Here is a 17,208-nt window from a genome sequence, read left to right as displayed (position 1 = left end):
TATGTCTCAAAATGCAACAGATTTCTGTGTATTAATTTTGTATCCAGCAACTTTACCAAATCAATTAACAAGCTCCAGTAGTTTTCCGTGTCTTTAGGATTTTCTCCATACAGCATCATATCCTCTATAAAATGGTATTTCTGTGGTGAGTGCAGACAGGAGAGGGGAGCGAGGCCAGGTTAGTGTGCTGGGGTGGTCCCTGGAATGGAGCAGGCTCTCACAGGACACTTTTCATCCTCTCTCCTTTTCTCAACCCCCTCTCAGTTGCTGGTTGAGGGGATAGCAGCCAGTTGGTAGGGGAAGAGGCAGCTCAGGAGCTTGTAGCCCTCTGGAATGGCTGTGGCTTTTCCGCAGTCCTGTGCTTTGGTCAAGTAACAAGATTGTCAACCCTTCCTTGTGGGAGCTTTCAAAGACAAAGCACAGCAGAGGAGGGAGGGAGGGGTGAGGGGTGATGGAGGCGGGCTGGTGGGGGTGTGTGTAGGAGGTCCCTCAGGGAAATATGCCCAAATTGATGATGAACACAGCACTAGCAATCACAGTACTGAAATCCTTCCGAGCTGAGTGAAAACCAGACAGGGTCTAAGCTCACTATCAGGAGCTAAAGGGATACCACCTGGGGTTTTGAACTTCATCCCTTGAAACACCCTTTGAAAGCAAGCTGCACACAAACTGCTTGTCAGGCCTGAATTCTACTTTTCATCAGAAGATGCAAGTATCACTCAGGCCCCAGCAGCCTGGCCCCTGCAGGGCAGTCCTCTTGGTGCAGCCAGGAGCTGAGTACACATCTTGGTTTCTGACATGGCAGTCACCCAGGAATACGATCTGCTCACAGAACAGGAGGTAAGACCCCATATCACACTCTACTTGCAAAGAGCAAGGGAAGTGCTTTCTGTAACGAGTCCCTGGAGAAGCTGAAGGTGTAAGGTGGGTGAGGCCAGGGTGGGCAGAAGGCTGGAGATCCTTAGTGTCCCCTCTGGGGGACAGCTCCTGGGAGCCCACAAGAGGCACAGAGCCTCAGGGCCCACAACAGACCCTGCGCTCTGACAAGCCCTCCGAGGCTCACAGTGCACTGAGCTGGGGAAGCACTGGTCCAGGGTGGTCCCAATCTCTTGAATCCCACTGACTGACAGGCAGATGTCACACTCCCTCTAACTGTCCAAATCAGCAATTTATCGTCACATGCTGGTGCAGAGTGTTAAACAAAAACTTCAAAGGACACTGATTCTTGCAAAGCCCTGGGGCCTGGCTGTCTTTAATGATGTCTGTGAGCCTTCATGAAGAAAAAAATGCAGCCAATATCGCAAATTCTAACAACCAGTAGCAGCACACAGATAATCTAAGTTTTATTATGAATTTAAAAATCTAAACATTTCAAGAGGACTGGGAAGCCTGCCCACAGAGCCGCCCTGCTGCATTTCCAACTCCCCATATCCATACCTCACTGCACACGCCCCAGTGACACACAACCCGCAGCACAGAGAGTGTCCTTTATTTGTACTACTGGTAGAAAACTGGGTTTTAGATTTCAAAATCTGTATTACAAAATTACAAGCAGCAGTTTTGAGCATTTCAACAATGTTGATGAACTCTACTTTGCTGACACAAGGCAGGACCTGTCCGAGGTGGACTGTTACACGTCCTGAGGTGCTGAGGCTGCCCTGCTCAGGACCCATTTGCAACAGTGTCTTCTTCCATCTCCTCTTCACCATCATCAGTGGGGCCTAGAAAACACACAAAGCCAAGTCACACCTAGGTTAGAGCATGTGTGGGCGTCCACCCACGATGCTGCTGTTGCCTGCCAGACCCTAGACCAGGTGCAGACGCCCGACAGCAGCCTCAGCCTAGAGGAACTTAGGTCCAGGGACCACCTGTCTTTGGCAGGCCCTGGAAGGATGGTCAGCTTCTAGGGAATGGGTCACAAAGCTGCTTCATGAAAGTCAACTCTATGCCTGCTGTTCTAACCCACTCTGGTCAAGCCTGTAACTCATGTTTTATCAAGATAAAAAGCCTATACTTTATGTTTAAAGTAAACATAAAGTTTACTTTACTTTGCCATCGGCAAAGAAACTAGGAACCTTCCAAAGAAAGATGGGAGAGGATACCTACTACATGCTGCAGACAGTCAGCCAGTGATTCTGTCTAAATTATGTTTCCAGTTAGACCCAAACGTTACATTTCTAGACACAAAACTAAAGAAAGCGAGAATGTCACCAGGAACTGCCGTTCAGACGCCTGGGCCCACTGAAACCTAAGAGAACCACAAACAATTCCCACCTTTCTCTCCTCAAGGTGCCCCACGTGTTCAGACGACACTGAAAAGCCCCATATGAGTCCCAGGCCCACATAACATGCTCAAGGGGAGGCACAGTAACAGAAATTCTGCCACGCTGCAGCCAAAGTGAGCCACGTGTCACAGCCTCCTCCCTGCCTGTCATTAGCCCCGTGGGTCTTGGCAGCCTGTGCTGTTCTCAGGGTCACAGGTCCCTCATTTCACGGCCTACAGGGCCCTCTGGCTGGACTCAGAGCTCTCCCTGCCAGCCTGTTTCACCCATACCCCCCGCCAGCCCTGGACCTTGGCTCACAGTCCTCCTTCAGGCCCAGGGTGCAAGGCTCTCTCACCACAGAGTGTTCCTTCCCCTGAGAATGTCATTCTGCTCTGTCTAGGTCACAGGTTCTCAAATACTTTAGTTTTAGCACCCAAAGAACTTTTCTTCAAGTAGACTACATTTATCGATACTATGCTGGAAACTGAAAGCATTAAAAAAACAGTAATTCCTTAAAACAATAAACCTAGTACCATTAATGTTTGTATTTTTATAAAATACAGTATCAATATTTTCTAAAATAAAAATATATAATGAGAAAGTTGGTGCAGTTTTCCACTTTTGCCCATCTCTGCAATGTCTGCCCAATGGTAGACGGGCCCTTGTTCTGCCTTCATCACTTTACTCGCCAAAATATGTTGTTTTGACTAAAGGGTGTGAAGAAAGCCAGGCCCACAAAGACATGCAGTGAGAAAGAGGAGGAGTATTTTAACAGCCTGTGCAGGCAGCTGTGGATATTTTTTTGATACTATGCCAAAACTTGACAAAAGTGGTAGTTTTTTGCTTTTGTTCTTTTGGTCTCCCCACTTAGCTTGTAGGATCTTGGTTCCCTGACCAGGGATCAAACCTGGGCAATGAAAGCTGAGTCTTAATCACTGGATCACCAGGAATTCCCCAAAATGGTAGTTTCTTAAAGGTTAGATCGCAAATGTTGGCCCATTTCTTCACATCAAATGATGTGTCCCTGGGGTGATATCCAGGAATGCCAATGATCCTCACTGCTTCACAAAGGACCTCATTGGGTACCCGGCAGCTCAGAATGACACCTAGTATCATTGGTCCTGTGAACCCATGTACCTGGGCTGAGGCACCAGCAACTCTACCTGCCGTTGCTCTGGCACTATCAGGCACAAATGGTCACACCACTTAAAAAGCAAATAATGCCTCGGTGTTTATGAGTTTTCCTCATGGAGCCCCAGGGGCCCAAGGACCACACAGTGAGAACTGCTGCTCTAATGAATGTCTTACTCACTTTTAGCTTCCGTTCAAACATTATTTCCTCAAGGGAACTTGCCCTGAGCCACTGGTCTAGACAGAGCCCCCAGTTACATTCATGTCAAACTTGTAACAGGCACCGTCTTTAGCAGTTTTCACTTTATACCCCAGTCAGTGTCCATCACGCTGCCCAACACAGAGCCGGTGTCCACAATCAGAACAGCTCACACCCGGTGCTCAGGGCCTAGGAAGCCTCTTACTTAATCCTCCCAACAACCTTCTGAGGTCACCACTACTACTATTTGGTTAAAGATGAGCAAACAGATTTAAGATCAAGTGGGGTTAAGAAACTCATCCAAGGACAAAGCTGGTGAAGCTATGCTCTGAGCCTCAGTCTGTCTGGCTCCAGAGCCCATGCTCCCCACTGCTAAGTGGGCCCACACGGACAGGGGTCAAAGGCATCATGGTCACTTCCACTGTTCGCTTTCACTCCATGGCTGTGAACTAACATTTGTCTCAAATTTCACAAAAACCCCAGAGTCCTAGGACATAAGCTTTTTTATCAAATGATTTCTTTTCAAAGAGCATTTAAAGGCATTTTGTGTAGATTATAATGGTAAGGAGGCACTATTCGAGCATCCTTGGATCGTAACATCTAAAGCAATTTGCGATCACTAGGAGTGTATCATTAATCTGGAAAAGAAGTCAGAACGTGGTTCCTGACCTGCTCTGCGTTCTCTGCCAGGTATCTGACCGGACTGCAGCAAGCCCTTCAGCCGCTCCACTTCAGCCAAAGTTGACGCATTTGCTATAGCATTCTGGACACCAGGAAACAAGAGAGATGGACAGTTATTTTCATCCAGTTAACAGAAAACACTCACACAAACTCATGCCACCTTTCTGAACTCGAATATTAAATAGTCTCTCTCGCAGGAAGAATTTTGCTGGCACAGTGAAATCAACCCCAAAACCAAATTATGAAGTTCCCAAATTGGTAAAGAGCTGCAGACCCTTTTACAGGAGAGCAAATAATCAGTGCATATGCCCTAAAATTCTAGTTAATTGGAATTATGTCACTGGATGATTTAGGAGGCAGCATTACCAAATTAGGATTTCTCATCAAGCAGGATCTTTCAGGCAGCAAGTCCTTCAAAGTAAAAATCAAGACAGTAAGCAAAGGTAACTAACTGTTCAGATAAATGCATCCTGAGAAAATGAGAAGACCAGAGTTGCCTCCACTTTGACCAGCTCATATAATTAATTCAAGTCAAAATCTGGTCAAATAATATATTTAAGCTCACATGCAAGTAAAGTAATGCTCAAATTCTCCAAGCCAGGCTTCAGCAATATGTGAACCGTGAACTTCCTGATGTTCAAGCTGGTTTTAGAAAAGGCAGAGGAACCAGAGATCAAATTGCCAACATCCGCTGGATCATGGAAAAAGGAAGAGAGTTCCAGAAAAACATCTATTTCTGCTTTATTGACTATGCCAAAGCCTTTGACTGTGTGGATCACAGTAAACTGTGGGAAATTCTGAAAGAGATGGGAATACCAGACCACCTGACCTGCCTCTTGAGAAATCTGTATGCAGGTCAGGAAGCAACAGTTAGAACTGGACATGGAATAACAGACTGGTTCCAAAACGGGAAAGGAGTATGTCAAGGCTGTATATTGTCACCCTGCTTATTTAACTTACATGAAGAGTACATCATGAGAAATGCTGGACTGGAAGAAACACAAGCTGGAATCAAGATCTCCGGGAGAAATATCAATAACCTCAGATATGCAGACACCACCCTTATGGCAGAAAGTGAAGAGGAACTACAAAGCCTCTTGATGAAAGTGAAAGTGGAGACTGAAAAAGTTGGCTTAAAGCTCAACATTCAGAAAACGAAGATCATGGCATCTGGTCCCATCACTTCATGGGAAATAGATGGGGAAACAGTGGAAACAGTGTCAGACTTTATTTTTCTGGGCTCCAAAATCACTACAGATGGTGACTGCAGCCATGAAATTAAAAGACGCTTACTCCTTGGAAGGAAAGTTATGACCAACCTAGATAGCAGATTCAAAAGCAGAGACATTACTTTGCCAAAAAGGTTTGTCTAGTCAAGGCTATGGTTTTTCCTGTGGTCATGTATGGATGTGAGAGTTGGACTATGAAGAAGGCTGAGCGCCTGCGCAGAAGAATTGATGCTTTTGAACTGTGGTGTTGGAGAAGACTCTTGAGAGTCCCTTGGACTGCAAGGAGATCCTACCAATGATCCGCCCTGGGATTTCTTTGGAAGGAATGATGCTAAAGCTGAAACTCCAGTACTTTGGCCACCGCATTCGAAGAGTTGACTCACTGGAAAAGACTCTGATGCTGGGAGGGACTGAGGGCAGGAGGAGAAGGGGACAACAGAGGATGAAATGGCTGGATGGCATCATTGACTCGATGGACGTGAGTCTGAGTGAACTCTGGGAGTTGGTGATGGACAGGGAGGCCTGGCGTGCTGTGATTCATGGGCTCGCAAAGAGTTGGACACGACTGAGCGACTGAACTGAAAGCTAGTTTTTCCTTACAAAAATGTAGCTGGATTCTAACAACCGTGGGAGAAACCTGCGGTGTCTAACTCATTACTTGAGTTACTACATGATTGAACAGCTCACTCCAGTCTGAGAATCCTGACTCGTGCTCACCTTGATGGCTTCCACGTCCCCTGGGGATGGCCCACCTTTCTTTTTGTCAGTTGGCAAACCAGCACCTGGATTGAAACTTGGGAGGGGAGGGAAGAACAAAACTGTCAAATCCAAACTGACAGAAATTGCTTCTCTTTTACTTTCAAAAGCTTTGAAAGTAATTCAACCAGTGTAGTATCTTATCTTTGTTAACAAACTGATACAAGAAACTCTCTCCTTCAGAAACACCACCCAGTTCATCTTGCCACAGAGGAAGAGGGTGCAGTACTATCACAGCAGACTGAATACTGGAGCGTCTGCTCTCATCTGCTAGAAATCTCACGTGATACAGGGGCCACTGTGGGCCATGGATCATCACTGTGCAAATTTAGGACTGTATTAGTCACAGGTGTTTCATTTCATTTTGCAAGAGGCAAAATGCCAGACAGATAATGTTTCTGAAGGTGAAGTGGAGTGAAGTTGGATATCCGGATCTTACGTTTTGCTTCTCCTGGCAATATCCTTTGCAAGTTGTGCACCCCGTTTGCCCTTGAACATTTTCTCTGCTTCCTGACGCTCCTACAGCGACACCACACACAGAGTTAATGGAAATAGGAATACCACATGCATTTAGATGCATTCCTCAGAAAACATGGAAGAAAACTCTCCTGGAATACTCTGGGCTGGTAAAATACCACAAAGCCCATTTCAAAATAAGAAGAGATACAGCAGTCCCCTGCTCTGTGAAGGTCCCTGGAGAGAGCAGAGCCCCCTCTCCGAAATTTCCAGGAGGGGCTCTCTGGGAAATAAGGAAGGTAAAAAAAATCCCCAACAACGGGAGAATCATCCTGACAATTACAGCTAGTGCAAAGTGAACGATATGAAGCTCCCCAAGAGCATGTATCTAGGCAGGCCGTCTGCTGTGACAAAGCCCATGGTGGCTTTGAAGCCAGGCCACCTCTGGAATGACCAGCCCCACACACACACCTTAACTATAAGTCCCACCATAAACACTGCTATGGAAAAAAAATCGACTTAACACTCCCTGCCCACCCACCCCCGCCACCCCCCGCCACATTCCTATTACAAACTAATAATAAAAGTCAGTAACAAAAGTATTAAGGAAAAGCACCAACCAATAACGACTTACAACAGAGTAACACTTACTTTTAGTTTCACTTTCTGGAAATCCAGTACTCTGACTTGTGGAACTTTATAAATCACATAGAGTCTGTAATGCTTCTTATTGGTTACAGGGTTCCTTAGAATACTACAAGAAAAGGAACAGTTTGATGCCAGTGTTGTTCCTAGCACAGCATTCAAGAGGTCCATTTTAATAAAGTCTAATGAGTCCAGGAAGTAAGGAAAAGTTCACTATTCTTCACATTTCAATGTCATAAGAACTTAATGCTAGGGAAATTTAATAGAGCCCAAAGGAAACATTTTCAATATTTGTTTTTTTAAAAGTACTTTTTACTATAACTTTACCATCAAGGCCAGCAATGCTGTTATTTTAAAAGACTTTACTGTCACCACCACAAACAGTTTCCATACCTCAGATAAGTCAGTGACTTGAGAGATGCCAGAGGGTCCAGATCACCCTGTGAAATAACAGCCACAGGTAAGAACACAAACACCACAGCCCACCATGATGCCATTACATGCTGACAGCTCTGCAGAAGGATACACTTTGTCTTTCATACATTAATTTGTCTTTCCTGCCCCAGCACCCAGCACAGCCCTAGCACATCACAGACGCTTGGTGTATTCTACTGAATAACTGGTTCATAAATTTGAACTTTTTAATATCCCGGACACAACAGCTTCTGTCTCAACAGCAGAAGAGACAAAAAGAAAAAATATATATCATTTCCTGTAGCAACTTCAAAAGAGCTACTGAGTAATGATTGAGAAAAAAAAGCAATGTGAAAAGTGATGTACCTCCAGGGAAGGTTATTCGTACAGGGAACCTGGTGTGAGGTGGTTCTTGCTGCCGCTGCCTGGGAGCAATGCAGGCATGTCATCTTTGTTACCTTTATTCTAGGTTCCCCTAAATCTCTTCAAATACATTTTCCAAGGACAAGGAGTATAGTTATAAGGGAGGGAAAAAATATATATATAGGAAGAACGCGAGTTAGTTTTTTAATCTTCCCAAACTGTCCTATAAAATACAGTGCAACAAGGATAGGAAAACCAAAAAGATATGGTCAACAGCTACAGCCAAACCAGATGAAAATGTATTCTGGCAAGAACCTCAACTTGGGACTAGTAAGGACCAACTATTGTGAAAGCTGTAAGACTTGCACGGTGACGACACCACACAGGAAGAAGCGGGGGAAAGGCAAACAGGGCAACAGGCATCCAGCCTAAGAACAGCAGCCGAAGACAGGCATGTTCCAAGCACACCAGGTGTGTGACAAGGCCTGGAGGGCCTCCCGAAACAAAGCCCCACACGAATGAGAAACTGCCATAACAGATCTAAACTGAGTGGGACAGTGCCGAAAGGGATGATGAGGAAAAACACAAGTAACACAGGGGAGGGGAACAGAGCCACAAGCTCAGAGAGCTGCCACTCTTCATGACGACACTGGAGGGAGCACTGATGCTTGCAACTGGAGTACCATCACTAAAGGAGATCTACAGAACAATGTGAAATGGAGCAAAGACAGACAAATGTTGCAGGACCTCACTTTTAAGTGAAATCTCAAAAAACGGAACTCATAGCAACAGAGAGTTGAATGGTGGTTACCAAAGGCTGGGAGGTGAAGGAAAAGGGGGGTGAAGCTACTGATTAAAGAGGATAAACTTTCAGTTATAAATAAATAAATTCTGGAGATTTAATGTACAATGTGGTGACTATCATTAAAAATAACATAAGGTGTACCCAATACGATAAAAAAATAGAACTCAAGTGTTCTCACTGCACACACACATAGACTGGTTACATGAAGGGGTGGGTGTCAGGGTACAGATATCAAATTTCACATTATACACCTTAAATATTTATAATCTTCATTTGTCCATCATAGCTCAATAAAGCTGCAAGACACAAAAGAAAGAATGGTAACTTTACACACACAGACCCACACACAGACTGTGCACGACACAGTGATGTTTCGATGCAGGGGTGGTGAGATGCTTATGGTGCTGTTTTGTTCAGGAGGTAAAGGTTATGGTTAACTTTACACTTGGATGCTAATTCCCAGTATGCTAAGAAAAGAAACAGAGTCTATTTACTAATCAGTTAATTTCTAAACTATCAGAAGAAGTGGAATACCAAAAAGAGAAAGAGAGAACAATAAAGGAGAGGAAAAATATTTGCAGATGGATGAGACAAGTAAAAAAATTCTAGAAAAGAGACAAGATAAACTTAAATATACTGGTAATTACATTAAACATAAACAGACTATTCCATTTAAAGACAGACTTTACACTGGATTTTAAAAAAGGATCCTATTAAATCCTGTTCTCAAGACACAAATTTAAAATATAAATGCAGAGGAAAAAAATTAAATTTTGGATGGAAAACAATGATCACGCAAATACGAACTGAAAGAAAGAAAGCTTGTTTCGTTATACTGCAGTGGATAAAACAGACGCCAAGGTAAAACTGCACTGCTGCTGCTGCTACTGCTAAGTCGCTTCAGTCGTGTCCAACTCTGTGCGACCCCATAGACAGCAGACACCAGGCTCCTTTGTCCCTGGGATTCTCCAGGCATGAATACTGGAGTGGGTTGCCATTTCCTTCTCCAATGCATGAGAGTGAAAAGCGAAAGTCAAGTCGCTCAGTCGTGCCCGACTCTTTGAGACCCCATGGACTGTAGCCTACCAGGCTCCTCCATCCATGGGATTTTCCAGGCCAAGAGTACTGGAGTGGGGTGCCATTTCCTTATCCACTAATAAAATATCAATGATAAAAGGTTCATTTCATCAGTAAGATACATAAAATCTGGATATATCAAATGAAGTAACCTGAAAATATATACAAGTAAAACTGACAGAACTCCAGGGAAATCCACTAGCACACAATTTTAATATGCCTCTTTCGGTACTGACAGGACAGCCTTCATCTGTGCGAACAGCTTTAAGCACAACCACAACACACAGAATGCACTGCCCCAATATGCCACACATTCCGCATGGACACACATCTGGGGTTAAATACCTCACGGAGTTTAGAAAGGATACGGCCTCAGATCGGGGGCTTTCTGACTTCTGGAGCCAAGCACTCCCTTGGGAATCTAAAGGACAGTCAGGGACCTCGTCCCTCAGGAAAGGAACAGTCAGGGAGCAAGGAAGGGAGGGGTCAAGGGCATAACAACCTAAAAATCAAGTCATACCATAAGAACATCAGTATCTAGTATTTAAGTGAAAAATTTAGGTTACAAACAATATATAGCCTAAGCTCAACGCTGTTAAAAATTATACATACAGAGTAGAAATTTAAAAAGCAGAAGTGGATCAAAATAGTCATATCCAAATAGAGAAAATGAAACTTGCCCCTTATCTTAAAAGAACACCAATCTCAAATGATTGTTGATCTAAATGTGGAGTAAAACAATAATTTCTTGAATAAAACTCCCCAACAAAATTTAATGTATGTCACATATGTAATTGTCTAGTAGTGACATTAAAACAGAACAAACTAGTTTTAATATATTGTTTTACCTATTTTCCAAAATATTACCATTTTAATGTCAATATAAAAAATTATTGACAGTGTATATTTTTCTTTTGCACTAAATCTCTGGAATCTGTAGTGTTTTTTATACTTCTGGTATATCTTACAGTAACCACTTGTGGCTGGTGGCTAGCATACTGGACACAGAAATTCTAGAAAAAAAGAATGGGTGAGTCTCTTTAGAAGCTGAACAGAACTCAAAGCACCAAGGACAACAGACCGGTGACACAGATTAAGCTGGAATTAGGAACTGCTCCATCAAGCCCCCAGGAGTCCAAAGGTGAGTGACCAAGAGTGGAAGATGTGTTTAACACACAACCAAAAAAACCCCATGTCCTAATAATGAAGAAAAAGAAAAAAGGTAATGAGATAATCTTCTGGACTCTCCAAGTTTTCTATTAAAGACAGGCAGTGCCTTTAACTCCTCCTTGTAAATACACTTTCCCCGTTTGACTTACCAGTTCCACAAGACTGTTATTGGTGAGAATGAGTTCTGTCAGACAAGGCAGAGCCTGATCAAGCCCCTCACCTATACGGCTAAAAGGAAAAGACAAAATCTTAATAAAAGTCAAAATGCAGTAAGCTAAAAACTTGACCTAAACACTTGCCCAGAGGACTTCAAAGTGGGAAGAACCTTGTAGATCCTCCTTCCAACACTATCTGACAGAAGGAAATTTAGGCACAAAGAGCAGGCGTGTCTGAGGTCACACAAGCGGGATGATTTGAGAACCCACGCCTCCAGAATACTGCCAATGGCCTCTTCCCGCCAACCACCAGAACAGCCCCAAGACAAGGAGAAAGTGTTGTGGACACAAACGACCTCACTCATCTCAGGACTGGTCAGCAGGAAGCACAGAAATACACCTGCTTCTGCAGTCACAGCTCAGAACCACAGGATACACAATAACCAAACCACAGTCAACAGTTTAACTCAGGAGAAATGTGCCTATTTAAAAAAAGCAGCTCACCACCCAGAACGTCTTAAAAGACCCTATCAACACACCTTCAATAACTTTTTTCCAACAAAATTTAGTGATGATGTGTGTGTGCACGCACGTGTGCTCAGTTGTGTCCAACTCTTTGGGACCTTAAGGACTATAGCCTGCCAGCCTCCTCTGTCCATGTGATTTCCCAGCAAGAATACTGGAGTGGGTTGCCATTTCCTCCTCCAGGGGATCATCCCAACTCAGGGATTGAACCCATGTCTCCTGCACTGTAGGCAGATTCTTTACCACTGAGCCATCTGGAAAGCCCGCAGAGATGATGAAAGTGGGTTAAAAAAAAAAATCTTAATTTCTATAAACAATATTCTACAAATCAGCTGCAGTTAAAGAAAAACAAATACCTGAGGATTTGAGGCAAAATGAGATATTCCGTTAAAACTGTAATTGTTGCATTTTATGTATCTCTTTAGTATGACTCCTCTAATAATTATAATTATTTTAGAAATGAAATAATTATACAGAATAATTATAATCTGGTACAAAGCACCAGATTTTTAATTTAAATTAATTTAAATTAGAAACTTACTATGAATATATAAATATACCAGGTTTCTGAATAGATGCAAATAAGACTTGACCAATGACAAATTAAAACTCTGAATCTGTATGGGGAAATTGCTCATTTACCATTTGAGAAATAGGCAGGTAAAAAAAATAGAAATCTTGTTTAACTGCCATATACACTGCAGCTTCTTCAGGGAACTCTGCAGCTTCTGCTCTAGGGGAGAAAGCTACTTTCCACTAGCACACGCTTACCATATTCTATTGTTGTTCACTAATAATGTTTTTAGTCTTCTCAACAAAGGAAAACCATCCAGTTTCCTGATTTCATTGTCGGAAAAATCAATGGCATCAAATTGGTCTAAGGTGGCACCGAGATTTTCAATGACAGGAATTTTATACCCTGTAAAAAGGAGAAAAACCCAGACAAGTATTAACATAAATAAAAGGCACTTTAAAACTTTAATAGCATTTCATGGTAACTTGACTCACAGCTTAACGTTCCTTCCCAAAGTGTTTACGTGGCACCTATGCAACCACCAGACCCTGCCAAAATACTGGCACACAACACAAGGAAGAACACAGTCACAAATCTCAGCTGCCGGGAAGCTTCCGGTCCAGCTGTGGATGTGAGCAAGGTGATGGTGATGAGGGCCATAAGGATGACAGTACTCATCAGCAGGAACCAGCGGCTAACCATTTCAAGATTACTTACAAGTGCCTCACACTGCTCTAAACAAGGTCTCGGAGCTACAGAGACGGCCTAACAGGACTTCACACTGTGAGCGGCTGTCAGCGTCCAAGCACTGTCCACCCGGGGTGGACAACAGTCGTCTGCATCCCACAGGCCAGATTCCTAGAACTCTCTGGGATATCGTCTTAGTATTAAAACACTTCCCCCTTACTTCACCTCCCCCAGCTCAAACCTAGAGCTGAAAGTCAGTGGTTGATACACAACGGTAAGTCACCCTGCGGACAGCTCACTCAAACACCTCGATGCGTCCAAAACGGGCATAAAGACTGCGCCAGCTACTCGAAGAAGTTAATGGAGCCAAGCAGATGTAAGGGCTACAAACAAAGGAATCGCTGCACTCAAACGAGAATCCTCAACGCTGGGCGCACTTCGGAGTCGGAGAGAAGGCAGTGAAGTCTGCCTGTTGACTCCCGAGTTCAACCTTTCTCTGAGAAACTCGATTTCAACAAAAACCAAAGTCCTGAGCTTTCAGCGGACAAGAAAGCCAGCAGAAGGCAGAGCCCGCAGCCGGCGTTTCTCCCCGGGAGCGGATCTCAGGACAAGACCGATGGCCGTACCGCCAGAGAAGCCTCCTCCTAAGGACTCGAACGGTTTGGGGGCTTCCGCACCGCTTCCGCCGGTAGGCGGCAGCGCCGGCTTAGCGCCCACAGTCCGCTCCCAAAAACGCTCCGGTAGAGGGAAAAAGACAGCAGAAGCCAACGCGAGGAAACGCAGGGGAAACGACAGCTTCCGGCCCGTACACCGCTCCCTCACTCCGCACCCCGTCCACCCCCTCACGACGTCCTGTTAGTTCCGCACGAGGGCCGCAAGCACCCGTGCGTTTATCCGCTGCCCCTAAGCGGCTCAGACCGCCCGGCGGCCCGGAAGACGCCCGCTGTGTGACCGGACCATCGCGGTGGCCCCGGTGTGCAGGGAGGAGCCGGGCTGAGCGCGCCTCGAAAGGCCCAGGGAGGGCCTTCCGCCGCCGACGGCGGGATCCAGTCCGGCAATGGGCGCTGGACGCAGGCTGCCGGCCACGCTCCGGCGGTCCTAGCGCACGCGGCTGGGCCGGGCCAAGCCACCAGGCGGGCGGGGAGGCCGGACCGCCTGCCACCACCCGACTCACCCCGCAGGTCCAGCTCTCGGTCCCGCACCGCGTTGGTGTACTGCGCCGCCTGCTCGATCAGCTCCGCCGTCAGCTTCACCATCCTGCAGCCTCCCGCCCGCCGCTCCTCCTGCTTGTCCCGCCGCACCGACGTCCCGGCGTTCCCCGCGTGCGCCGCCAGGCAGCACCAATCGCCTTTCGCGTGCGCGCGCAGCGGGGCATCCAGGCTGTATCAATCGAGGAGTCACGCCCCACGGGCTCGGGCTCGGGCTCCGCCTCCCGGGCTCGGGCTGGGGCTCGGGCTCCGCCTCCGATGTCTCGCGCGCTTTGCAGCACCTCTGGTTGTGTCTCCGTTCCTCTCGCGCATCCGGAGCGTTGTGTCAGCAAGCTAACAAAGTATGAAAACCCCCGAGGGTAAGTTCCTCGAGCATCAATGCGCCGTAAGGTGAAAGGGAGGCTGTGACTGTCCTCGTGGGATCCAGTGATGGGTCCCGGATTTTGGCCCCCTGTGCAGATTGGGGCTGGGTCACCCCTCAAGGTCCAGTTTGCGGTTAGGCTTGTGCTCGCTGGACAGTTTGGAGGAGGAAATGGCAACGACTCCAGTTTTCCTGCCTGGAGAATCCCACGGACAGAGGAACCTGGCAGTCTACAGTCCATAGGGTCGCAGAGTCGGACACTACTGAGCGACTAAACCACCACCGCTGCCGCTGGAGAGTTAAGATGTTCTTGCTGACGCCTGACACGCAGTAAAGTGCGCAGATCAGAGGTCTGCAGCAGCGAGAGCACACCTGAAGAAACACTATTCGGAAACCACCTCCCACACCCGCCTTCCCAACCCGCCCCTAAAGGCAGCCGCGAATCCCACATCACAGATTCGTTTTGCTTGCTTTTCATAGAGACTGGTGCAGTCCGCTTCTGGACCTGGTTTCTTCGGCTTTGTGTCCTGCCTGGAATCCATCCAGGTTGGAGGCAGCAGTGCTTTGTTTACTTGCTGCTGTATGCAATTCCATTGTACCTCTCATACCATAACATACCCATTTTGCTTCTCACCTTACCCTCTGGTTGCGCCGGTTGCTCCAGTTCCAGCGATTCTCTGAAACGCTGCTGTGAATCTTCGTGTGCATGGACTTGATGCAGCTGCGCCTGGATTCCCCAGGAGTGGAGCTAACTGGACACGGGATGTGGCATCGTCCATAGTCGAACCCTTGTCCCCTGCATTGCAGGCAGATTCTTTACTACTGAGCTACCATGAAGTTGAGGATTTTCTCCTGTGCTGCCTTCTGATAATTTTTGCAAAGTGCCCATTCAAGTCTTTCACCCGTTTGTTTCTATTGGGTTCTCTGCTTTTTAAACAGTTCATTATGGAATTTATTATATATATTCTAGGTATAAGTATATTCTGTGGCTTACCTTTCACTCTTGGGGAGGGGGGTTTAAACTGCTTAAATACAAAAACCTCACAGGTAGCAGGAATACTGTCCTTATGCCTACAATGCAGGACTACCCAGGTTCAATCTCTGGGTTAGGAAGATCCCCTGGAGAAGGAAATGACAACCCACTCCAGTATTCATGCCTGGAGAAGTCCATGGACAGAGGAGCCTAGTGGAGCTACAGTCCATGGGGTCACAAAGAGTGAGACATGACTGAGCAACTAACACACAGAACATCCTCCCTGTAACCCAGTTTGGTCTAAGAAAACATCTTATTCCCCAAATCACCAAATCATAATTTGGGCTGTAATTTGAATCACATGGATAGGAAATGTGACTGCCTCTTGCATTTTGCAGAAGAAACGAGCTTCCAAAAGGTCCAATTCAAGAAGAGACATCAGCAGAAGTTCTTACCTCAGGAAGCTCTACCCATTGACAGCATCTTTTGCTCTCCTTTGGGCAGGGGGTGAGGGCAGTTTTACTATGGTCATGTAGGTCTGGGACAGGAAAACATTTTCTGCTTCATAGCCCAGGGAGGGGGAATCCTCTTCACGTGATTAAAGATAACGTCACCCATAATGAAATAAATCAAAGTCCTGTATCACCTACTAGGATGCAATAAGAAGAACACAGCATTGCTTCTGACAGATTAATGTCAAAGACGCTTGACCAGAATGGAAATGTGAGGAAACCTCAGACAAGCACACACGGAGGGACAGCCTGTAAGTCCTTCAGGACTTAGGCTGAGGGCTGGTCATCTTGAAAATGTTCAGGGTCACGAAAGTCAAAGAACTGAGGAACTATTCTAAACTGAAGGAGATGAGAGCCATGATGAGTATGTGCAGAGTATGATGTAAACTGGACCCTTGTGCTAAGGGCATTATCAGGACAGCTAGCAAGAGGTGAATCCAGTCAGAGGACGGACAGTAGAAATGTATCAATGTCAACTTCCTGATTCCCGTGTTTATGTAGGAGAAGATACCTATTTATAGGAAATGATCTAAAGTATTTAGGGAGTGATAGGGTAACCTCAGATATGCAGATGACACCACACTTATGGCAGAAAGTGAAGAACAACTAAAGAGCCTTTTGATGAAAGTGAAAGAGGAGAGTGAAAAAGTTGGCTTAAAGCTCAAAATTCAGAAAACTAAGATCATGGCATCCGGTCCCATCACTTCATGGCAAATAGATGGGGAAACAATGGAAACAGTGGCTGACTTTATTTTTCTGGGCTCCAAAATCACTGAGGATGGTGATTGCAGCCATGAAATTAAAAGACGCTTACTCCTTGGAAGGAAAGTTATGACCAAACTAGACAGCATATTAAAAAGCAGAGACATTACTTTGCCAACAAAGGTTCGTCTAGTCAAGGCTATGGTTTTTCCTGTGGTCATGTATAGATGTGAGAGTTGGACTATAAAGAAAGCTGAGTGCTGAAGAATTGATGCTTTTGAACTGTGGTGTTGGAGAAGACTCTTGAGAGTCCCTTGGACTGTGAGGAGATCCAACCAGTCCATCCTAAAGAAGATCAGTCCTGGGTGTTCATTGGAAGGA

The 17,208-nt window shown here is 45.6% G+C and overlaps 1 protein-coding gene across 1 annotated transcript; it reads right to left on the bottom strand.

Moving 5' to 3' along the window:
• Nucleotides 1-1,468: 1,468 nt before the first annotated feature.
• SNRPA1 (small nuclear ribonucleoprotein polypeptide A') lies at nucleotides 1,469-14,417 on the bottom strand. The gene is made up of 9 exons (XM_061394660.1): nucleotides 14,246-14,417; nucleotides 12,642-12,789; nucleotides 11,340-11,418; nucleotides 7,755-7,801; nucleotides 7,368-7,470; nucleotides 6,700-6,779; nucleotides 6,222-6,297; nucleotides 4,264-4,357; nucleotides 1,469-1,721 (listed from the first exon to the last, which is right to left on the bottom strand). The coding sequence occupies exons 1-9, from the start codon at nucleotides 14,325-14,327 to the stop codon at nucleotides 1,663-1,665; spliced, it is 768 nt and encodes a 255-aa protein (XP_061250644.1). The 5' UTR covers nucleotides 14,328-14,417; the 3' UTR covers nucleotides 1,469-1,662.
• Nucleotides 14,418-17,208: the final 2,791 nt, after the last annotated feature.

This window comes from Bos javanicus, chromosome 21 (genome assembly GCF_032452875.1).
Source record: "Bos javanicus breed banteng chromosome 21, ARS-OSU_banteng_1.0, whole genome shotgun sequence".
Lineage (NCBI taxonomy): Eukaryota > Metazoa > Chordata > Mammalia > Artiodactyla > Bovidae > Bos > Bos javanicus.
The sequence above is the reverse complement of the archived record's forward strand: the minus strand, read 5'-3'. Positions and strand labels throughout refer to the sequence as shown.